This window comes from Phoca vitulina, unplaced genomic scaffold, assembly GCF_004348235.1.
Source record: "Phoca vitulina isolate PV1807 unplaced genomic scaffold, GSC_HSeal_1.0 scaffold17, whole genome shotgun sequence".
NCBI classification, from domain to species: Eukaryota; Metazoa; Chordata; class Mammalia; order Carnivora; family Phocidae; genus Phoca; species Phoca vitulina.
The window spans coordinates 13,163,899-13,189,045 of NW_022589720.1; the positions used below are offsets into that span (position 1 = coordinate 13,163,899).

At 43.6% G+C, this 25,147-nt stretch overlaps 1 protein-coding gene across 1 annotated transcript in view; it reads right to left on the bottom strand.

Moving 5' to 3' along the window:
• The window catches only part of RETREG1 (reticulophagy regulator 1), a 127,042-nt gene that overhangs the window by 76,660 nt on the left and 25,235 nt on the right, over window positions 1-25,147 (bottom strand). The window contains exons 2-3 of the mRNA XM_032415118.1: window positions 15,544-15,650; window positions 9,651-9,681 (exon numbers count right to left, since the gene is read on the bottom strand). Of these exons, the coding sequence (XP_032271009.1) occupies window positions 9,651-9,681; window positions 15,544-15,650 (138 nt within the window). The remainder of the gene's footprint in view (window positions 1-9,650; window positions 9,682-15,543; window positions 15,651-25,147) is intronic.

Sequence of the window (25,147 nt, forward strand, 5' to 3'; positions counted from 1 at the left end):
GTACCATTTTTATAGACTCCCCCCCAAAAAAATCTTAGGAATACATGTATATGTAATTTCAATATAGATACACACACACACACACATATATATATCATTTTTTTAAAGCAATGGAATGAAGACCACAAAATTCAGGATCATTCTTGCCTTGGGCATGAGGAGGCAGCAGGAGAAGGTAAGGGAGAGAGACTAGTACCAGTCCTGTCTGGGGGAAAAGGCTCTCATTTTATTATAATGTCTACAACTTACAAGTATGTTATATTCTTCAATATATCAAATATTATCATTAAAATATAATTAAGGAATATGTGCAGGTAAGTAGATTGATAGATTGATAACTGATAGATGGACAGCTAGACAGAGGGACCAACCCAGGGGTGGGTTGTTCAGAAGAGAACATGAGGTCTTCTCAGCTCCATTCTTGTTTGAATTGCCTAAAGTCCTCCTATAGTTTGGAGCTATCAGTCCTAGTCTGAGTGATACAATGAGTTTCCAAATTTTACTTAAGTAAAAACTCATGGATCATGTGTCAATCAGGAGAAGATGCAGTTAGGCCCTTCCCCTGTATGTGGAGGCTCAACCTTGGGCCTGTAGCACAACCTCAGAAAGGAAGAATTCAAGAATTTTATCCCACCCCTCAGACACCACCTGACCTTGGAAATGAATAATTTTCATTTTTTAAAAAGATTTTATTTATTTATTTGATAGAGAGAGACACAGCGAGAGAGGGAACACAAGCAGGGGGAGTGGGAGAGGGGGAAGCAGGGACCCCGATGCGGGGCTCGATCCCAGGACCCTGGGGTCATGACCTGAGCCGAAGGCAGACGCTTAAAGACTGAGCCACCCAGGCGCCCCATAATTTTCATTTATTACTTAATAATGCATTAATACTTTTCTTCACCCCAGTCCTATGAGGCTTAATGTCAAGTGGCACTTGGCCTGGTCAGCTCCCGTGCCCCCCCCCCCCAATAATGCCTCTGACTTATTTCTGAGGCTCCATCCTTCCGTAGAGCCCAGCTGTTTCTCTGGACATTGGCCCTGACCTTTGTTTCCAATGACGGGGCCACGCCAGTCTCTCTCCTCGTAACCAGAGCCCTGTCTCTGGACGGCAGCTCGGCAGTCAGGGCCCTTAGGCACTTGGAGACACACTGCCTGCAGACTTCCGTGTGTCACCTCCAACAGCCACAGTCACACACCTCATCCTGCCTGAAGGGACGCACCCCCCCCTTCACGGTCTCTCTTCCTGATAAAAGCTACCATGTTCATTACAGAAAGGGAAATGTAATGCGGGTAAACAAAACCAAGAAAATGAAAACCACCTGGATTCCCCTAACAGAGCAATACCACATGTGTACCAACATATCATTATAATATCATACATTATACCTTCCTGCACTTATTTAAACCTACAGTTTTTTTTTTAACACAATTAGCAATAAAGGGTAAATTTTCAGATTGCTAAATACTCTTATAACATGATCTTAATGAACTGCGTAATACTCCATTTATTCCAGTTACTATGGCTGCATAAAAAAAAAAACCTTACTGGTATAAAATAAAAAATATATACATATATCATATACAGCTCCTGCCTCAGGGCCTTTGCACTTGCTGTTCCCTCTGCCTAGAAGCTCTTTACCCAGACATGCTTCACAACCTCACTTCCTAGGCTTTGCTCAAAATCTTCAGTCAAGTCTTTCCTGAGCACTTTATTAAAACCTGGTCCTCCCCACCCACGCCTACACACCCTCATCCCTCATCCTACACATAATATTGAGGGCTTTTCACTTAAGGAGCCTTGAGTTTTAAGTCATTTAGGGCTCATCTAAGGGCTACTGCTCCCAGACCCAGAAAGCCTGACCCCTGGCTTTCTGTCCATGTTCTGACTTGATAAATCTGCTTGGATAGAAAGAGACTATGTTACTCATGAAAGGAACATGCAGCCAGAAACAGGTCTAACCATTGATTGCCCTTCTCAATGAAGCTGGTGGGCTATGAAACGCACTTCCTGTTTGGTTTTATTTTTAATGCTTCAGGAAATGTATCCCATTGGTGGTGAGGATCCATGTCAATTTCAGGGTGAAATTTTTCTCTTGAACGCTCGTTCTAGCCATGTTTCAGTTTGACAGGCTCCTGAGAGACAAAGACAGCCCCTAAATGTCTAGCAGGGGGCATTTTCAAAAACCCGTAAGTAATCTTCTATGTAGGTCCACCACTCATGGTGAAGAGAGAAGCAGCAGAATTCTGCTAGTCCTCCACACTAGCTTTAAAAACTGCTTAGAGTCCTTTGTTCCATACTTGTCTTCAAACTGGTCTAATTTTCAAAGCACAACTTTAAAAAATGAATACAACAGATTGGAATCCGGATGAAGAACTTAGAGAAACTTTCAGACCAAGTCTCAGCAGCTCTGGCTGAGAGCTCGCCATCTATCAGTCACTGAATGGCGCTGGCTGTTCTCTCCTGACAGAGAGGAAGAAAGGGGCTTTGACTCTCCATTGTGCAATATAGGACTACAGAATAGAGCTCAATTATTATTTTTGGGGAAAAAAAGGAATAAAGGCCTATGTGGATTTTTATTTTGGCAGGATAGAGATTTGAATAGTGTTTCGCTCCTAGGCCAGCCCAGATATCTTCAGCCAAAGACTTATTCAAGTTCAGATATGCTTATGCTAAAATCCAGCAGACTCCGATTTTAAGGGAATATTTTCTCTAAAAGTAAATAATTTTTACCAAATTTAATTCAATCAAATGTATCCTTCACAGCAAAATTTTCTTTTAAAACTCATGGAGATGTGGCTCCCTGTCTACAGTTCTGGCTGAAATTAAATTGAAAAAAAAAATACAGCTTTCAAATATAATGCCTTATGACAAAGGTACAAGGACAAGATTATAAAACACAAGTTACAATGTGACTTCTAGACACATTCAAAAATGCTCAAACTGTAAAAATCGACTAGTTTCAATGGGCAAGTCAAAAATCATTGCTGTGCTTAACAGCAAAGAAAGGATACTTTTTAAAATACCATGTGACTATGCAAGGCTTTTTACTTAGTAATTCACCTTGTCAATATAATTTTGATGAGTAAGGATGATTCATAAATACTGAAAATGCAGTTTTCACACTAAATTCTATTCCTCAGAGAGACAATTTAGCAAATGCTAGATGACTCTTCACTTTTAACAGAGACATAAAGTCGTGCTCAAAGATTTAATTAATTAGACATCCCCTACTTAAATGCTCCAGTCTGTTCTGGGCATATGAGCTGGGGCAAGCTTGGGACTTGGGTTTTACAACCAAAGATTCTTGGCTCCTTTTCCCCGAAAAAAAATAGAACCAGCTAGAATGCTCTGACTGGCAGTTATCGGGAAGCTGACAAGGCAGAAGGGCATTTTATCCCATGAAGTGGGGCCACACAGCTATTTCTCCCGAGAGCATGAGACAGAGACACGCCGACACCCCCACCATCTGACCAAGGTAGAGGCAAAAAGCTCACGACTCTTGCTAATCCCTGCTGGCTCTAGAAATACTGACTGTTAATTCTCTGCTATGCCTCTGAAGAGTCAACTCCAGGTAAGGCAAAGTAGATCTGATGTCCTCATGAATCACTGGAAAGCCACTCCCCGATTCTTGTGAAGGGCACCCTGCTAGAGGCATCGAGATTCCAGGAACACCTGCTAGAAAATCCCAGAGTTCTCAGCCATAATTTCCAAACTCTTTAGCTGCCATGAAAAAAAAATGGTATTTTCTGTAAATTGGCACTGAACGATAAAACAAGATTTTTGATGAGAATTTTGAGAATAGCTCATCTGGTTATAATGTACCCAACTATTAAAGAAGTCTGTAAAGAAATTTTGAATGATCAGGATATATGCAAGTGAAGTTATTTCCGTCAAATTTATACTTAGAAAAACCTGGCCAAAATGAAAACAAATTTATGTTTTTAAAAGGCAGTGTGCACAATGTCTCCTTTGTTAACATGAGATTTTATTCAGTCAGCTGCCAGAGTCACGTGCAGAAATAAAAAGCTCTTAGGACACTGAAGGTCAGGTTGCATTTCAATACTCAGAATGAGCCATAAGAGATGTTAATTTGGTTCAGTTGACAGACTGCTCTGTATACATCCTGTGCAGGTTGTAGAGTTAGTGACTTAGTTTATTAAAAAATAGGTCAAGCAGGAGCCCTTCTCAGAACTTACCCACTGTGAACCACAGTTTCACAAAATCAACTTTCTGTGTACAAAAATCTATATATGAGTAGCATCTGATTAAAATTATCCAACTTTTATTACTGATGACCACATCAGAAATTAGATGCTGGCTTTATTGTTATTTACCAGTATAACCCATGTGAACTTTATGAACAGCCTTTAAATGCCCAGAGAAACTACACATATACATAAGGGTACAGTTCCATCTTCATGCTAAATTTTGAGGGAAATACTTTCAGCTAAGCCAACAGAAGCAAATTTTCCCGAGGAGTAAATAACATTCTGGGAAATAAGCCATCAGACTACAGAGAAGGAAGGAGATCCTTTTTCTTCTCCAGCTTTACTGAGACATAGTAGACATATCACATTGTGTAAGTTTACCGTGTACAATATGAGGGTGTGACACACACATAAATTGTGACATGATTACCACATAGATAGTTAACACATCCTCCACCTCACATAAGTCCCGTTTTGTTGGGGTGGTGGTGACAACACAGAAGGTCTACTCTCTTAGCAATGTGCAAGTGTGCAATATTATATTGTTCACTAGAGCGGCCATGTTGTTCGTTAGATCCCCAGGACTCATCGGTCTTATCACTGCAAGTGTATGTGTGCCCTTTGGCCAACTTCTCCTCATTTCCCTTCCCTCCCAGCCCCTGCAACTACCAGTCTCCTCTCCTGTTTTTATCAGCAGCTTTTTTAGATGCCACATATAAGTGAGATCATATGGTTTTTGTCTTTCTCTGACTTATGTTACTTAGCACAATGCCCTCCGGGGTTCATCCATATTGTCACAAATAGAAGAATTTCCTTCTTTTTGTATGGCTAAATAATATTCCCTTGTATATATGTCCCTATGTATCCATTCATCCACCGGTGGACACTTAGGCTCCTTCCATGTCTTGGCTGTTCTGAATAACGTTGCAGTAAACATGCTGGCACAGGCTTGTTTGTGGCACTGATGTCCTTTCCTTCGGGGTATACCCAGCGGTGGGATCGCTGGGTCATAGGGTAGTTCTTTTTTTAAGTTTTTAGGAACCTCCACCCTGTTTTGCATAGTGGCTACACCAATTTACATTCCCACCAACAGTGCACAACGGTTCCCTTTGCAAGGAGCTCCTTTGTAATTAAAAAGCTTTACAATGGCATTATGAAGAGAGAATCGTCCATTATTTGCCTCACCTTTTTATAGTGAACGTAATGATCTTTAATGAAGCAATTAAAGCCCCACAGAGAGAAGGCCTGGCTCGTTCTGAGAGTGAGACAGCAAACCAACCATGGAAGTGGAAAGATCCTAATCCCACAATGCTCATGTGAGCAAAACCGCGCCTCTCTGACTCAGAAGAGCCTCTCATACAGCACTGCATTTTGTCCTTCAAATAAAGTGGTTCTGAATTTTTCAATGTGAAAAACACAAGCACTACCCAGTACCAGACACTAAGAATCACCGTAAGCAACATACCGAATCAAAGAAATTAGAGGAATAAATATTGTAATTTCATGTCTCCATGATGAATAGAGAACAGAATATAATTACACAGGAGAAACTGTGAACTCAGCCATCGAAAAGAATGAAATCTTGCCATTTGCAATGACACGGATGGGGCTAGAGAGTATTATGTTAAGCGAAATAAGGCAGCCAGAGAAAGACAGATATCATGATTTCACTCAAATGTGGGAATTAAGAAACAAAACAGATGAACACAGGGGAAGGGGAATAAATAAAGAGAGAGGGAGGCAAACCATAAGAGACTCTCTATTTAAGGGAGGTGGGTGGGGGATGGGTTAGATGGGTGATGGGTATTAAGGGCACTTGTTTTGATGAACACTTATATGTAAGTGATAAATCACTAAATTCTATTCCTGAAACCAATATCACACTATATTTTAACTAGCTAGAATTTAAATAAAAATCTGGGGGAAAAAAAACCAGTGTAAAAATACCGGAAAGTATCCCTTCTACTGTGGATTAAATCCCTTTGAAGGAGTCACTGGCCAAACAAAAACGTAGCAAGATAACAAAATGAAAGAAACGGGAATGATTCTTTGATCCCACTTCTGATCACCAGCTACAATTTTGGTCCCACAGCTGATGATCTTGCCAAGTTCATTCCTCTCTTGGCCTCAGTTTTTCTCATCTGCTGAGGAGGTGAGAGAGAGAATCATTTCAGATATCCCTTCCAGCCCTAAAAAGTCTGTAATACCATCTGAGGTATTTGTGTGTTTGAGATATTGTGATTCATAATAAGAAATATAGATTTGGCCTTTGTCCCCAAGTTTCTGGGTGGGGGGGGACCGGAGGGGGACCTTCTCCACACCACCTAGCGATTCTAGGTCACCAGCTGAGGGTTCTACAACTCAACTTGATTCTGACATTATCCACCTGGAGATAGAGTCAGACCCCCCCAGGTTAAGGCTCCGTCTGACAAGGCTGTCCCCTCCCCCACTTCAGATGCCATTTGCAACCCAGGCTGTCACCTGTGCTTCTGACCAACCTGCTATATACTGGAGGTTCCAACAATCCCCTCCCTTGAGTTCCATTACTTGCCTCCAGCAGCTCCCAGCACTCAAACATTTTACTTACTACATTACAGGTTTGTTACAAAAGATGTAACTAAGAAACATCCAGCTGCCAGAGAAGCCTAGGGCAAGGCAAGGGGAAAGAGTGGGGAGCTTTCATGGCCTCCCCAAATGTGCTCCCCATAAATCACATGGTCACCCACTTGGAAGCTCTCCAAACACTGTCCTTTTGGGTTTTTATGGAGGCTTCATTCCACAGGCACGACTGATTAAATCACTGGCCATTGGTGATTGGTTCAACCTCCAGCTCCTCTCCCTTCCCCAGAGAAGAGGAGTAGGACTGAAAGTTCCAACCTTCCAATCAAGCCTCTAATCAATTTCCATGCCAACCAGCCCCGTCCTTAGGTGCCATAGAAAAGCTACCTCATTAACATAACAAAAGACACCTTTCTCTCAACAATTAGGAAAGTGCAAAAGTTTTAGTGATTTGGTGCCAGAACCTTGGGGACAAAGGCCAAATCTATATTTCTTATTATGAATCACAATATCTCAAACACGCTAATACCTCAAATTGCATTACAGACTTTTTATGGCTGGAAGGGATATCTGAAATGATTCTCTCTCTCACCTCCTCAGCAGATGAGAAAAACTGAGGCCAAGAGAGGAATGAACTTGGCAAGATCAACAGCTGTGGAGCTGGGACCAGGATGAACCTGAATATGTATCTAGGTAATTGTGAAGTGAATGAGACCCTCCCTTAAAAAGCTTATTTCCAAGGCACCTGGGTAGCGCAGTTGGTTAAGTGACAGACTCTTGGTTTTGGCTCAGGTTGTAATCTCAGGGTTGTGAGAAGGAGCCCTGCATCAGGCTCCTCCCTCAGCGGGAGTCTGCTTGAGATTTTTCTCTCCCTTTCCTTTGCCCCTCCCCCGTCCTGTGCTCACTCCCTCTGCCCCTCCTCCTGCTTGCTCTCTCTCTCACTGAGATATATAAATCTAAAAAAAAAAAGGGGCGCCTGGGTGGCTCAGTCGTTAAGCGTCTGCCTTCGGCTCAGGTCATGATCCCAGGGTCCTGGGATCAAGCCCTGCATCGGGCTCCCTGCTCCGTGGGAAGCCTGCTTCCCCCTCTCCCACTTCCCCTGCTTGTGATCCCTCTCTCACTGTGTTTCTCTCTGTCAAATAAATACATAAAATCTTTAAAAAATAAATGAATAAAATTAAAAAAAGGTTATTTTCATTATCATGCCTTCTCTGGAGGCACATGAGCACTTTCCCAAAGTGGTGAAATATTATAGATCTAAAAAAAAGCCATATTATAAGCTGCTTACTCCCTGACCAAACCCGGCATTGGCAGAGTTCCTTAGTCCTGCTATTTTATTTTTTCCAAATCATTATCAAACACTCAAACAGCTTTTTTTTTTTTTTAAAGATTTTATTTATGTATTTGACAGAGAGAGAGACAGCGAAAGAGGGAACACAAGCAGGGGGAGTGGGAGAGGGAGAAGCAGGCTTCCCGCAGAGCAGGGAGCCCTATGCAGGGCTCGATCCCAGGACCCTGGGACCATGACCTGAGCCGAAGGCAGATGCTTAACCGACTGAGCCACCCAGGCGCCCCTCTAACAGCTTCTAAACAGGGCTTGGACAGCAAGGGCTCTAGAAAAAGCAGGCAATTGATAACTTCACCAGTCAAAATAAGGACCAGTAAATCACAAAGTGCTTTTTTAAAATTCCCTTGAAATCACACTAGCTCACTGGGTCGCATCGTCCCCCTAACCAAAATTAAAGACCAAGCTCAATTTCTTCACTTGCACAGGAAGCTTAGACACTTGCCCAAGGAGGTCCAGTGTGTCTGCGGTGGGCAGGACTAGAACCCAAGGCCCGTACTGCCAGGCCAGCCAGGGATGGGTTCATGCCTAAAGGGGCCGGCACGCCCCAAGGGCAGCATCGTTAACCAATTTCAAATCACTCTCTCTGATCCTGTTCTTATCAACAGCCTTCTGATCTTAATTTGATTTCCCAAGCAGATTCCCCCGCTTAAAATAACCAACTTGGAGAAACCTGGACAAACATTACTTTGGCCAGGTGGTCAAGGTTAAAACCGTAATGATAAATCACATCGATGAGACGTACCCTTGATACAATGTGATGACAATGGCACTTTACCTCTGTGCTCTTCTTCCCCAAACCCATAACCGCAGTCTAGTCATAAGTAAAACACCAAATTCTTTTTTTTTTTTTTTTTAAAGATTTTATTTATTTATTTGAGAGAGAGAGGATGAGAGAGAGCACATGAGAGTGGGGAGGGTCAGAGGGAGAAGCAGACTCCCCGCCAAGCAGGGAGCCCGATGCGGGACCCGATCCAGGGACTCCAGGATCATGACCTGAGCCGAAGGCAGTCGCTTAACCAACTGAGCCACCCAGGCGCCCAACACCAAATTCTAATAAAGGGACATCCTACAATATATCTGACTAGTACTCCTCAAAACTGTCAAGGTCAACGAAAAGAAGAAAAGTCTGAGAAACTGTCACAGCCAAGAGGAGCCTAGGGAGGTATGTCTATGAAATGCATTGTGGAATCCTGGATGGAATCCTAGAACAAAAAAAAGACATCAGGCGAAAACTAGGGAAATCTGCACACAGCATGGACTTTTAGCTAATAAGAAGATATTAATTGTGACAATGTACGGCGGTAATGTAATATTACTATGTGAAGAGAAGAAAGGTAGGCGATGTACTATCTCTATATGGAAACTCTGTACTATCCTCTCAATTTTTCTGTAAATCTCAACTGTTCTAAAACATAAAGTCAATTTTAAAGAAGGAGAGAACCAACTGATGGATCTGAATCCACTGGACATCTTGGAGGCTCAGTCACCTACCCTCTTATTAGCAATAACATTGAAAAAAAACCAAGTTCCTTACCTTTCGCTGAGGCTTCTCCATAACTGTGCACCTGTAACCAGGAGAGGCAAAAAGCAAGACATTAATGGAGGTGTTTTTCTCTTGAGGCATTTCTCAACTTAGACATATTCTGAGCTATTTAACATGAAATGCTTAGGGGCGCCTGGGTGGCTCAGTCGGTTAAGCGTCTGCCTTCGGCTCAGGTCATGATCCCGGGGTCCTGGGACTGAGTCCCGCATCAGGCTCCCTGCTCAGCAGGGAGTCTGCTTTCCCTCTCTTTCTGCCCCTCCTCCAGGCTTGTGCTTGTGCGCACACACACACTCTCGCTCTCTCTCTCAAATAAATAAATAAAATCTAAAAAAAAAAAATGAAATGCTTAAATATTTAAACTCTAGGAATTATCAAACCATTCAGTGTATACCTCTGGTACCATAATTAATTCAGGCGATTAGTCCATGAATATTTGAGATCCTACTACATGTAAAACACTTGGACAGGTGCCATGAGAGATCCTACATCACACGTGGTCCTGCCTCAGGGACTTGACTGTTCAGTGAGGCAGTCCTAGCATGTACTCAAGTACATACGAACCGAGGCAGGTGGTGTAGGAACTACACAAAAAGCCCAATCCACGCGAGTTCAGGGAAGAGAGGAAATCAGGCTGCTCAAGGAAGCACCAATAACCGAGGTGGCATTTAAGGTGGGTTCTGAAATGGTGCTGACGGAAGGAGAACTAAGACAACTGTTACTTGAGAAAGGAGATTTTTATCTCTTCCTTCCTTAGGTGTTTTGAGCTTATACCTAGGCTCAAATGAAATCAACAGAAAAAAATGTATACTTAGATCAATCACTTGCTTTCTTGATTGGCTTGCTTTCTTCACTGTGCTATATCTTAATATTATACTCTCAGCTACCAGCTTCAATGAAGTGCAATATTAGAAACACCACGAGGCCGTTTCTGCATTTTCCCATGAAACAAATGCCAACGATGTTGTCCCTTTTGTTCTGCAGTCTCCCCTACCAAAGATCTATGTAATAAATTCTTAAAATTGAGTCCCAGGAAAAAAGTTTCTCAAAATTGCTTGCATTCTTTCATCAGACTATTAGAAGAATTGTTCAGTTGGTCTAGTTTCCCTTTTTGCCTTGGCTGCCGGTAAGCCCAGGGATGCCTCTGTCACTCAGTTATGGTCACATTAGAATCCTGTTCCTCTACTACACCTTTTTAAATGAGTCTCATTTTTTATGATCCTTATAAGCTTTTGGGGTTAGATGGCATATATTTGGGGGTTAGAGGGCATGTCAAACAAAGCAAATAAACTATTCAAAAGAATCCAAGGAATTCTGAGCACTAGTGAGGCCTCAAGGTGACGTTGGAAAGTGGGATAAAGTCGAGCACTAACAACCCACCTGTCATAGGACATTTCTCTGTTAACACTGGATCCAAGAGTGGAGAAAGCAGATAACACTAAGGGGTATTTGCTTGTTTGGTCTGTCATTAAAAGTGAGGAAAAGGAGTATGATTGCTGGCTAAGGGGACAAGGACATTTAGAATGGCAGGGACAAGAGCACCACAGTCACGGAGCACAGAGCAGGCTGGGGCTGTGCGGAGCTGGGGGGCAGTGCGGGGGGAAGAGGCTGAGCAGGGCAGCACTTACACGGAAAGGAGAGAGCGGGTTCCCGAGGAGCGAGGGCCTGGCAGAACATGGCATAAATGGGCAGTGCAGATTTCGCAGGAGGAAGGGTATAAAGAGACAGGGGTGGAAATGCTCCACAGGTGGCCTCGTGGGGACCTGCTGAGCCCCCCCCCCACCACACAGGGCGGTTCTTGAATAGGATATTAAAGGGGGCCAGTGTGGAAATTCTGGGCTCTTCTGTCATGAGAGAGAGGGGTAGGTGATGGAGGAAGAGCCTATGGCTGCAGAAAAGTTCCCCAGGGCCTGGATGAAGAGAAGTGTGCACTCAAGGTAGGCTCCAGCAAGAGTGAGCGAGAAATCCACCGCAGCTGGAGGCTGCTCACGCTGCTGACTCGCAACAGACACGTGGGCTCTGGTAGGTTCCACAAAGGTTAATTTACCTGAAAGGATCTCCATACGTGGGCCTCACCTACTTCATAGGAAGCATCTAAGATGGTATTAGAGATCACAGTGTTGGGGGGCGCCTGGGTGGCTCAGTCGGTGAAGCGTCTGCCTTTGGCTCAGGTCATGATCTTGGGGTCCTGGGATCGAGCCCTGCATCGGGCTCCCTGCTCAGTGGGGAGTCTGCTTATCTCCCTCTGCCCCTCCCCCACTCATGCTCTCTCTCGCTCATGCTCTCTCTCAAATAAATAAAATCTTGAAGGAAAAAGGATAACCATGGGGGAAGAGGAGGAATAAAACTAAATTCTTAACAATGGAAGTGTGATATCTTCAGGCAGGAATGCGGCGGGGGGGAGCGGAGACCCTGAGATGGGAGGGGAGAGAACAGCCCCGTGAGCCTGAGGACTCGCTCACGCTTTCCCAGCTGCTGCGGCAAAGCCAAGGTGTCCGGCCCGAGTGGCTGGCAGGTCTGGTGGAAGCCATGGAGTTTCCATAACTGCATCTGGCTCGAACTGGGCGCCTCCCAGAGACCCATTCATCACAGCAGGGCCCTGGGCTGAAAGGTCTGCAGAGGCGGGCTCCTGCCATCTATGTGCAGGGCTCACACGGACTTTGTCTATGTGCTTTGTCTGCACAGATTCCACTGAAGGAGGCCGGGGCGGACACCAGTGTTCCTTCGGTCATAGGCTGAGGAGTGCTGGGAAAGCACAGCGGTTAATCTCGTTCTCCTTTCCTCTTGGTGCGTAGCAGACTACCCAGTTAAAACCCTGATGTAAAGCTTGGCCTGGGACACAGCCTGCCCTACAGGATGGGGGCATGAGAGCTCCCCCGGGGGGCAGAGAGGCCTGTGGGGGTGGGGTATCTGGAAGCCCCTGGAAGCCCCGTGCTGAGGCAGGCCCCGCACAGAAAGGCGCTCCACACAGACTGCCTGATGGGCCAACAAACCCCGTGTTGTTCAGATTCTGCATCAGAGCTGAGGGGGCAGAGGGTCACTGCGCCCGAGGCACTTCTAGTCGACGCTCTTAGGTGGCCCTCGAACAACTGCGTGGTTGCGGGTCAGTTTCTGCCATTTCATGGGATAAGGAGACCAAGTGGTGGCGGGCTTTTCTGCCCCGAACCCTGCAAAATCTTACTTTATATGGAAAAAGGGAGGCACCATATGGGATTCAGTCAAGGATCAAGAGGTGGGGAGACTGTCCTGGGTTATCCAGGTTGGGCCCCAAATGCAGTCACGAGGATCCCTGTAAAAGGGAGGCAGAGGGAGATGTGGTGAGGATGGAAGAGGAGAAGGGGCCACGAGCACCGAGGCAGAGTGGAGTGTTGAGGCTGCAAGCCGATGCACCAAGCAACCACCCGAGGCCGAGGCCAGGAGAAGAAAAGAATGCTTCCCTAGAGCCTCCGGAGGGGGCACAGCCCTGCCAGCACCTTGATTTTGGCCCCATGCTATACTGATTTTGCACAACTGGCCTCCAGAACAGCGAGAGAAGAGATTTCTGTCGTTTTTGAGCCACCATGCCGATGATGATCTGTTACTGCAGCCCCAGGACACGAACACAGTCCAGGATGGGTGCCCTCCACGCCTGGGGAGTGGAATGAATGAGCTCAAGGACTAGACCCGTCAGGCTCGTATTCTTCCAACTCTCCCGGCTTAGTTTGGTAAAGGACTGAACCTTTGTAAGCAGAGGTGTCCCACCCTTTAGGAATATGAAAGTCCCGCCTTTGCAAGAACATTAGGCCAATGAGTCAAGGCTGAGAATGACCTCTGCGTGAGCGGCCAAGAGTGAGAAATGAGCAGTTGTAGAGTTTTCCAGCTCCGTCCTGGCCTTCAGTGCTTGTCTGCTCCTTATAACGTGTGCCCAGATGTGACCCACTTTGATGCAACACCAACACTGCTGAGATGCTCATCTACAATGGCCGCTGACAGACTTTTTAAGCAGTTCTTTTCTTCTAAGATTCCCCTGAGGAAGGTCCTGGAGGGTGAAGATGTTACAAAGTCTAGTGGAGAAAAATGGGCTCTCCTCTATCCATTAGGAATCAGGGCAGAAACAGGGCATCGCCCTGCGTGGACTGGAGCGGCCCTGGGCAAAACCCCATGGTGTGAGTTGCTCTACCTCCGGGCATCCTTACTACATCTGTGGTGAACAGAAAGTACTGGGGCGGGCGCCTGATAGGGTTAAAAGTCAGGGAGTCGGTGGGGCGCCTGGGTGGCTCAGTCGGTTAAGCATCTGACTCTTGATTTCAGCTCAGGTCATGATCTCAGGGTCCTGGATGGAGCCCCGTGCTGGGAATCCACGCTCAGCGGGGGGTCTGCCTGAGGATTCTCTCTCCCCCTCTGCCCCTCCCCCCACTTGCATTTTCTGTCTCCCTCTCTCTCTCAAATAAATAAATAAATCTTAAAAACAGAAGTGAGGGAGCTGGGTGACTGTTCTCTGAAACACAAAATGTTGGGGCGGGGAGAGATAGGAGAGAAGGAACACTGCATACAAGAACATAATCTTAGAGATTCATGAAATGCAGTAACTGCACACAAACGCATTGGTGGGAGGTCTCCTAACCAAACCTCCAGTTTGGAGCTGCCCCCTTCCAGGAGATTGATTCTTCAGATAAATTCTTTAAATTCACAAGTTTTCTGTCACCTTCCTAGATCACTAGAATGAAGGAATTCCCTTCAAACCTTGAAACACAGCAATGTGAAACCATCTTTCGAAAAATGGTTTACACACGATTTGCTCTAAAACTGTAAAGACTTAAAAGATAAACCGGAGTTAAGGCACATTGTAGAACATGATGACGGTAAATCGGTAACAGCTTCTATCCCCAGTCTCAGAGTTGGCTTTAGGGAGAACAAGGCTGCTTCCCACAAGGCAGGCCTTGGGATTCCTGTTAGAGCAAGAACTTTGGGAAGTCCTTATATGCACTGATCCATATGGACCCCAACCAGCATTATCCCTCCGTGTGGGGGTTACACTTAATGAAAATAAATGTCTCGCTGTAACCTCTTCCTCTTTGCTGTTTTTTGATCAAATCCATCTTACCACATTTAGGTTCCCAGGGCTCAATTATTCCAAGGACGGAGTTTTTGCTCATTCACAAAAACTAGCTGGTAGAAGAGGCCTCTCCGAGTGCAGAAAAGCTTGACTCAGATTTATAATACAAATTACTCAGAAAACACCTTAAGCAAATTTCAAAAGTAATTCAACTTCTCACTTCTAAACAATGTTTAAAATTAGTTCATTTTTCATCAGTGTGAACTCATCTGTTAAAATTTATTTAACTATTACTTGTTTTGGGGGGTTTTGTTTTTAAGTACTCTCTACCCCCAACATGGGGCTTGAACTCATGACCCCAAGATCAAGAGTCATATCTCTACTGACAGAGCCAGCCAGGCACCCCAACTATTACTTGTTTTTAAGCCCTGAATTGTTTTATTCTTCACTGAGGCAGAGAAGGTTTTCATATAAACGAGGCCATCTTCCAGTGGTCCAAGTTTCATCATGTGGGATGTAATAAATATTTCACTATTATCTTCACTGCAGCTTACTTACATTTCAAAATGATATTTAAGTAGTGCTTAGAGCCAAAGAGAAACCAGCACACACAAACCTTTCGCTCAGGATCAGTAGCTATGACTAGGGACAACATCAGGTAAGTAATTAATAAGTATTAAATATTTACCAAATACATAAATATTCAATAAACAATAGTACCAAAGTCAATGCCTACATAATTTGTTATTTTGTTCCCTTCTAAAACTACTTGGTTAATATGCTTACACAAAGATCAGACATTCAGGGTCTAGAAAATTACATACCATAAAAATGAATTATCAGTTTTCTTACCTCTAGCTCTAGATAAAACCATATCCTTTATTATTTGCATAATAACACGCCCAAGTATCATGACAGAAATCAGGTGATACACTCTCCATGGAGTCAGTGCAAGGAACCTATAACAGCAAAAACAGACAAATCATTATTTCAATTTGAGGATTTTTATCCTTTTTTTAAAAATTAGGTTTACTTTCACAGCCCCTGGGCGGCTCAGTCGGTTAAGCGTCTGCCTTCCGCTCAGGTCCTGATCCCAGAGCCCTGGGATCGGATAGAGTCCCGCACCCTACCCCCTTCGTGGTTAGGCTCCTTGCTCAGCGGGGAGTCTGCTACTCCTCTGCCCCTCCCCCTATTCCTACTCTCGCATTCCCTCTCACACACCCTCTCTCAAATGAGGAAAAAAGAAATTAGGTTTAGTTTCACCATAGAAACAACAATCCAAATTTCAGTTTTCAGAATCACTCCAATGAGACCACATCAAATTTATTTCATGGGCATCAAAGTCAGCAAAATAAAAGCGCTTGAGCCAGTACGCTTTTGTGCGGGGCTTTCTGCTGTAACCTCTAATCTGGGCAAGGATTTGCTATGTCGGGTGTGGCCCAAATGTCACTCTGCTAACAGATGGAGACTGGAACTGACCTGCAGCCGAATCGTGAGGCTCTGGAAAGGCAGGGCTGCAGGGCTTTCCAACATGCGGAGGAGCTGCTGCAGACGCCCTTTACTCGCTGCTCTCTATGTGCTGCTTTTATGCCACATTTGCTTATTTAACTAGTACCCCCTCCCTCCAATCTCTCGAAAATAGCAATTAAGGAATCCAAGGTGCTAGCCTCTTGTCTTTAAGGTCACTATTCTTTGGTCTATCTGGCCCCTTCCTCTCCAGAGGGAAACAAAGAATTCTTTATCATGAACAGCACACAAACAGTGCGGTACTTTTTTAAAATTGGGCTGATAAAGAAATGGAATGGCTGATTAAGTCGCAAGCTCTGAGGCTTTGTATAGAGGGTGAAGCCTGTTCTATATAGGTTAATTGGCCAAAGTGCCAATTAATATTAATTTTGATGTAATCAAAATCACAGCGACACTAACTTAACATATATGTCATTGAATACTAGCTGCAAGGCACTGTAAGCTTTAGAGAGAGAAACACAAACTACAAAGAAAGAATCCTGTCTTCCAGGAACTTACTTCCTCATCAGAGAGGAACACAGGCCAAGCTAACAAAATCAAGACAATGAGTCTTAGGTACTCTAATAAAACATGAGCAAAGAACCATGCCACCCAGCAGGGGCACTACTGGGTATTTACCCCAAAGATACAAATGTAGGGATCCGAAGGGGCATGTGCACCCGATGTTTATAGCAGCAATGTCCACAACAGCCAAACTGTGGAAAGAGCCAAGATGTCCATCGACAGATGAATGGATAAAGAAGAGGTGGTATATATACACAATGGAATATTATGCAGCCATCAAAAGGAATGAGATCTTGCCATTTGCAACGACGTGGATGGAACTGGAGGGTATTATGCTGAGCGAAATAAGTCAATCAGAGAAAGACATCTATCATATGACCTCACTGACATGAGGAATTCTTAATCTCAGGAAACAAACTGAGGGTTGCTGGAATGGTGGGGGTGGGAGGGATGGGGTGCCTGGGTGATAGACATTGGGGAGGCTTTGTGCTATGGTGAGCGCTGTGAATTGTGTAAGACTACATTTGTATCATTGTGAATCACAGACCTGTACCTCTGAAACAAATAATACATTATATGTTAAAAAAAAGAAGAAGAAGATAGCAGGAAGGGAAAAATGAAGGGGGGAATCGGAGGGGGAGACGAACCATGAGAGACTATGGACTCTGAGAAATAAAGTGAGGGTTCCAGAGGGGAGGGGGGTGGGGGGATGGGTTAGCCTGGTGACGGGTATTAAAGAGGGCATGAACTGAATGGAGCACTGGGTGTTATGCACAAACAATGAATCATGGAACACTACATCAAAAACTAATGATGTAATGTATGGTGATTAACATAACATAATAAAATTTTAAAAAAAGACAAAAAAAGAAAAAAACATGAGCGAAGAACAAAGAGAAGCAAAGAAGGAGGGATGATTAACTCACTGAGGAAAGATTTTATAGACATGGCCCTTGAACTTGGCCTGGCAGGATGGATGTAATTCAGAGGAAAACAGAGGCTGTTCCACTTGGAGGATACAACATATACAGAAGATCAGAGTCAGGGAAGGGGAAGGTGTGCTTGGGGCATGCCGAGTGTTCTGGGGTCCCCCAGCAGGAGATGGATATAGGAGAGATTTGGGAGACTGGCAGAGAGAGAAGATATTGAGGGGACAGCCTGGGGGCACACTGTGGCAGGCCCTGAATGATATGCTAGGGCATTTGGTCTCAATGTTACCAGCAATAAAGAGAAAGCCAAAGGTATAGGGTAGGAAAATGGAATGATGGGCGATTTAGGAAAACGCCTGAGTGCAAATGAGAGGATGAGGTGGGACAGTGAGAAAGCATGGAGTTCAGGATTTATTAGAAGGTTGTGCAATGTGTTTGGTGAGAAGTGGTCAATGCGAGATGCTGGTGAAGTTATGGGTAAAGTCCTCCAGCAGAAGGAGGGCAACCCAGGTTCCAGCTCTGGTTCTAATGTTAGCTGTGTGTGTGACCTGGGTCAGGAGAATGTGCAGGTAGAATAAGTCCGTGTTTCTTAAATACTGGTCTGCCACAGCCACAGGCTGCTGCCTGGAAAGCTTGTTAAAATACAAATTCCCAGACCTTAGGTTCCTCCCCCCAGATCCTCTGAAACAGGTGGTCTAATTACTAGTATTTACATTCAATAAATACTTCTTTGGAAGGTGTCTACACTGGGCCAGCCACTGTACTACCAAAAGGAAATACATAGTCAACAAGAAGCACAGAGGGAAGGAGCAGACATACCAGAAAATCCATAATGCCAACTATGCTTTTTAGTAACACTAATTTGTCCTTCTACTCCAGGACTGCTGCTGGCTCTATTCTTTGAGCTTATATATGTTTGTATTAACCAAAGCTGTTTTCTGGTATTTGTTTTCTTCTTGCTCACCTCCTCCTATCAGTTTATGATCACTGCTTGCTGTTGTGTGTGTGTGTGAGGCTCGCTCAGTTTTCCCCACCTGACCCTGACATGGCAGTTTTCAAAATTTTTGATAGTGACCCACGGTAAGAAATTCATGTACATCTAAATACATACATATGAAACCAAAGTCTCAAAAATAATATTTATCCTTTTTTTTTTTTTTAGAGAGAGAGAGAGAGCAGGGGCAGAGGGAGAGGGAGAATCTCAAGAAGACTCTGTGTTCAGCATGGAGCCCGATACAGGGCTCGATCTCACTATCCCAAGATCATGACCTGAGCTGAAATCAAGAGTTGAATGCTTAACAAACTGAGCCACCCCAAGCACCCCAATTTATCCCTTTTTAAAAGATATTTTTTTTAAAGATTTTATTTATTTATTTGAGAGAGAGAGAATGAGAGAGAGCGAGTACATGAGAGGGGGGAGGGTCAGAGGGAGAAGCAGACTCCCCGCTGAGCAGGGAGCCCGATGTGGGACTCGATCCAGGGACTCCAGGATCATGACCTGAGCCGAAGGCAGTCGCTCAACCAACTGAGCCACCCAGGCGCCCCTTTTTAAAAGATATTTTAAGTAATCTCTATACCCAACGAGGGGCTTGAACTCAAAACCCTGCAATCAAGAGTTGTACACTCTACTGACTGAGATAGCAGGCGCCCCCAAATATTATTTATCCTTATAATTTGTAATGCCTTCTGATATTTTCCATTTAATTCTATTATATTTTTAAATGTTGGCTATAATTCTAAGGTGATTCAAGGCTCATAAATGAGTTGTAACTCACAGTTCCATTCACTGCATCAGAGAAAATCTACAGATATTAAATTAGTATGGTTTGTTAGAATAACCTGCTTTGCAGAGTCAGGCAAAGCCTTAGGAAAGTTCTCTCAAGTTTAAAAGTGTCCACTTAGCCAGGAGACCAGTTAAATGTCTTTAAAAAAATAAAGACATGTAAAACCAACCCAAGCAGTGAAGGTCATTAGTTATTTTCTTAATGGAAGTTATGATCTTCCAGGAATAGAAAAATCAGGTAATGACAGGACTTTAACCCTCAGCCCTGGCTCCTGGAAGACTTCACTTAGAGGGCACTGACTGCCATAGCAACTCCAGTTAGGGGTCCAGGGCAAGGGTCCAGGGGGCATTTTGGCTAAGGGTCTCACTGGTCATTAAGAATCCTCAATCATGGGGCGCCTGGGTGGCTCAGTCGTTAAGCGTCTGCCTTCGGCTCAGGTCAGGATCCCAGGGTCCTGGGATCGAGCCCCGCATCGGGCACCCTGCTCCGCGGGAAGCCTGCTTCTCCCTCTCCCACTCCCCCTGCTTGTGTTCCCTCTCTGGCTGGCTTTCTCTCTGTCAAATAAATAAAATCTTTAAAAAAAAAAAAAAAAAGAATCCTCAATCATAAAGGCTGGACTATTTAATAAATGATGCTGTGATCATTTGTAATCCATCTGGAAGAAAGGAAAATTGTATGTCTATTGCCAAACACATTAAAGTGAATGAAAAAGGAATAATAATATTTTGCAACCAGGTCAGCACATTTCCCCCAAAGGGCCAGCTAGAACATATTTTCAGCTTCGTGGGTCATATGGTCTGCCACAACTGTTAACTCTGTCACTGTGAAAACAGCATAGATACTATATAAAAGAATGTGTATGGTTGTGTTCCAATAAACTTTATTTACCAACACACACACACACACACACACACACACACACACGAATCCTTGGTCAGGTGCAAAAGGCAATCCCAACAACCACTTAGGAAGGGAATGCTGAAATTATATGGGATTCCATGATTGCCACCTTGGTAGGTTAGCATCCTCGACCCTAAGACTTAAGTACAGAAATGTTTGCAAAGCAAATCCCTAATACTAATCATTCATACTTAGAAAAACCTATACATATTTGGTATTTTAATTATTTACACTGTTTAAGATGATTCATCTCATGGTTCCAATTTAAAGTATGTGGCTGTACAGAATCGTGATTTGAAAATAAAATCTTAGGAACACTTGAGTTTAATTTCTTCATTTTCCAGGAATTGCCTAATATTCGGGAGAGCTTGGGTTGTTACAGTTATTTCTGGAAAACTTCTACTTTAGTAAATTTCAAGCAGGTCAAGAGAGACCAAAGTATAATAAAGAAGCTGCAACAATTTTGCATCCATGGACCCATTCCACCTGACATCCCCATTGCCCAAGGTTACTTGAAGCAAATTGCAGATATCATATAATTATCGTAATATTGTAATATTTACTGACAATTAAAATGTACAAATATTGCCACATATCTTCCCCAAAAGGACTTTTTAGCCTAACAATAAAAACACTATCTCCCCTTAAAAAATTGTTTTAATTCCTTAATGCCATCAGGTATCCCATCAGCACGCACATTTACCCAATCACCTTTTGTACACACATGTGCCGTACACACACAGACTGAAATAAGATGTGAAGAAGTCATACATTGAAATTGATTGAGTTTTGAGTTTCTTTTAATTTATACGTCTCCTGCTCTCTCTCTGTCCCTCTTGCTTGAAGTTCTTTGTGGAAGAAACAGACTCATTTGTCCAGTAAAATTTTCCAGAGTCTGAGACTTTTTCAAGGAATCCTGTGATTTAGTTTATTTTCCTCCATGCCTTGAGCAGACTATAAAAACTGGTAGTTCGATCTAGAGACTTGACCGGATTTAGGTTCAAAATTCCAACTACATGAGAGGTGGTGGTGTGCATTTCTGTCAGGAGGCACATACCGTCTGGGCGTCTGGTGTCTCTATTTCTGTATGCAGCCGCTGATGAGGACTACCTGACTATCTGTTCCTTAGGAGATACACAAGAGTGAGCGCCCTTCATTCTTGCTTCAGGTATGAGCTGGATCAGATCTATACAGAGGGGAGATCTTTAAAGATCTATCAAGAGAAACTTCCCCTGTCGATGTTTGGTACCCTGAGAGATGGATGTCACAAGAGAGGCAGGATTATTTTTCTTTTTTTTTAAATTAACATATAATGTATTATTTATTTCAGGGGTACAGGTCTGTGATTCATCAGTCTTACACAGTTCACAGTGCTCACCATAGCACATACCCTCCCCTGCCGGAGTCCAGCTCCAGCCGGGGTGGGTCTCTCAAGGGAAAGGATGGCGTCAGCGAATGAGGAGACACAGACACAGGATCAGGTTGCAAGCACCTCCTCCTGACAGCCTTGGAGGAACTTTATTTATATGTTAGGATTTTTTTGTTTTTCCATACTTTCGTAACACGTGATTATGTTTTTTCACAATTGATTGAGATAATCTTAGATCATTTTTTTGATTACATAGTCTTCTTTTATTCTTCCTTTGTAATGATTAACATGACCTTTATTGATTTCCGCTTATTGACTTTCGCTAAAACTAAAAAACAATACGCAAAGAGAAAGGTGCTAGACAGAGTGTGACCGTCTTGCTATTTTGTCCTATAGCGCAGGAAATATAGTGAACTGTGGAACAGCCTGAGCTGTTCCTTTCTTAGAATCTTGCCGCTTCTGAGGCGCCTGGGGGGCCTCGTGGAATTAGTTTCATTATGATTGCTTAGATAGGCGTAACTAAGATGAGTAGTCACTTTATCATGAAACCCCAGAAATATTCCCACAATTATAAAGATTGCCATAAACAAAATGAGAGAGAATATCAGGAGCCAGCTGTGGAGTCTCCTGTTTTCAGGATCGTCCCCCATACTTGGACTTTGTCAAACAGCATGAGTAGCTTGGCTCACGCCACTCCCCAATGTCCATCACCCAGCCACCCCATCCCTCCCACCCACCTCCACTCCAGCAACCCTCAGTTTGTTTCCTGAGATTAAGAGTCTCTTATGGTTTGTCTCCCTCTCTGATTTCGTCTTGTTTCATTTTTCCCTCCCTTCCCCTATGGTCCTCTATCTTGTTTCTCAAATTCCTCATATCAGTGAGATCATATGATACTTGTCTTTCTCTGATTGACTTATTTTGCTTAGCATAATACCCTCTAGTTCCATCCACATCGTTACAAATGGCAAGATTTCATTTTTTTGATGGCTGCATAATATTCCATTGTGTGTGTGTGTGTGTGTGTGTGTGTGTGTGTGTACACCACATCTTCTTTATCCATTCATCTGTTGATGGACATCTAGGCTCTTTCCATAGTTTGGCTATTGGGACATTGCTGCTATAAACATTGGGGTGCACGTACCCCTTCGGATCACTACATTTTTATCTTTGGGGTAAATACCCAGTAGTGCAATTGCTGGGTTGTAGGGTAGCTCTATTTTCAACTTTTTGAGGAACCTCCATACTGTTTTCCAGAGTGGCTGCACCAGCTTGCATTCCCACCAACAGTGTAGGAGGGTTCCCCTTTCTCCACATCCCGGCCAACATCTGTCATTTCCTGACTTGTTAATTTTAGCCATTCTGACTGGTGTGAGGTGGTATCTCACTGAGGTTTTGATTTGGATTTCCCTGATGCCGAGCGATGGTGAGCACTTTTTCATGTGTCTGTTGGCCATTTGGATGTCTTCTTTGCAGAAATGTCTGTTCATGTCTTCTGCCCATTTCTTGATTGGATTATTTCTTGTTTGGGTGTTGAGTTTGATAAGTTCTTTATAGATTTTGGATACTAGCCCTTTATCTGATATGTCATTTGCAAATATCTTCTCCCATTCTGTTGGTTGTCTTTTGGTTTTGTTGACTGTTTCCTTTGCTGTGCAAAAGCTTTTTATCTTGATGAAGTCCCAATAGTTCCTTTTTGCCCTTGCTTCCCTTGCCTTTGGCAATGTTTCTAGGAAGAAGTTGCTGCTGCTGAGGTTGAAGAGGTTGCTGCCTATGTTCTCAAGGACTGTGATGGATTCCTGTCTCACATTTAGGTCTTTCATCCATTTTGAGTCTATTTCTGTGTGTGGTGTAAGGAGATGGTCCAGTTTCATTCTTCTGCATGTGGCTGTCCAATTTTCCCAACACCATTTGTTGAAGAGACTGTCTTTTTTCCATTGGACATTCTTTGCTGCTTTGTCGAAGATGAGTTGACCATAGAGTTGAGGGTCCATTTCTGGGCTCCCTATTCTGTTCCATTGATCTATGTGTCTGTTTTTATGGAGAGACAGGATTAATACTTGATTCTTTCTCTTTATTTACCAGCTGTCAAGATAATGAGGCATTCCTTAGTATCCTCTAAAGGTAACTAAGCTGGTTTTCTTCATTCCTTTCTTTAGTGTTATGAACATATTTGAAGTACTTCAGTGCACAGCAATGTAATTCCTACTGATCCCCGAGTGTCCCATCTTGGCTGGTGGGAGCTTATTTCTGCAGGATCCTGAGTTCTTCGGTACAACCTTGTCTTTTTTTTTTTTAAGATTTTATTTATTTGAGGGAGAGAGAGCACGAGCCGGGGGAAGGGCAGAGGGAGAGGGAGAAGCTGACTCCACACTGAGCAGGGAGCCCAACATGGGGCTCGATCCCAGGACCCCAGGATCATGACCTGAGCCAAAGGCAGATACTTAACCCACTGAGCCACCCAGGCACCCCAGTTCATTTCTTTTCATTACTGAATAATATTCTGTTGTATGATGGACCACTGTTTCTTCATTCACCTACTGAAGGACATCTTGTTTGCTTCCTATTTTTAGCAATTGTGAATAAAATTGCTATTGTGTGCAGGATTTTGTGTGGTCACAAGTTTTCAATTCTTTGGGAACAGCCTCTTTTTTTTTTAAACAGGCCCATCCGCATGCCAGCTTATTTTGGATTTATAGACAGTTAAAACCTCCACAGATTCTATTTTTTAGATGCAACTTTTGATTCTAAGTATGTCCTATTAAATATGTTCTTATTTGACACAGCCCATCATTCAAACCTACAGACCTTAATGGTGTTATCAATCCTATTTGTTCTCTTGTCCAGCTTCATAGCACCCACCCATTTGCTATCTGCTGGTCATTGGTCCTCATCCACACATTGATCAAAGTTATCAATCAGTGCTGGTGTCCTGTCACTCCCCGTTAGCGACTGCTCCCAGAGTGACCTAGATTTATTAATCAGCACTTTATGAATATGATAGACCAGTCTGCCACTACATTTTTGTCCATATTACTCCATCTTATTCACAAAGACATAATAATAGATTTTCTTGAACACATTGCTGAAACCTAATACATTCCTAAAGTCTAAGTGTAAGTGTCAATCTGCTTGACTATGCTGAGAATTACTTTGAGGTATGAAACAGTTCTCAGTTGCAGGACTAAACACCATTAGAACCTGCCAAAGAGTATCACAGGGCACAGCCTGATCCGAGCCCCAGAGTGATCTTGCTGGTCTGCCCATTCACAGAATTCACATGCGGTCATCACATCTCCCATGGTGGAATTTTAAGGCAAAGATGGCCATACACAGGTGATCAGAGGATTCCTGAATGCTGTTCAACAATAATTGAGAGATAGGTGGTGTTCAAAATGCAGGATGTCCAAGAAATCATGAGAAGCAGAGTGATAAAGTACAGATTG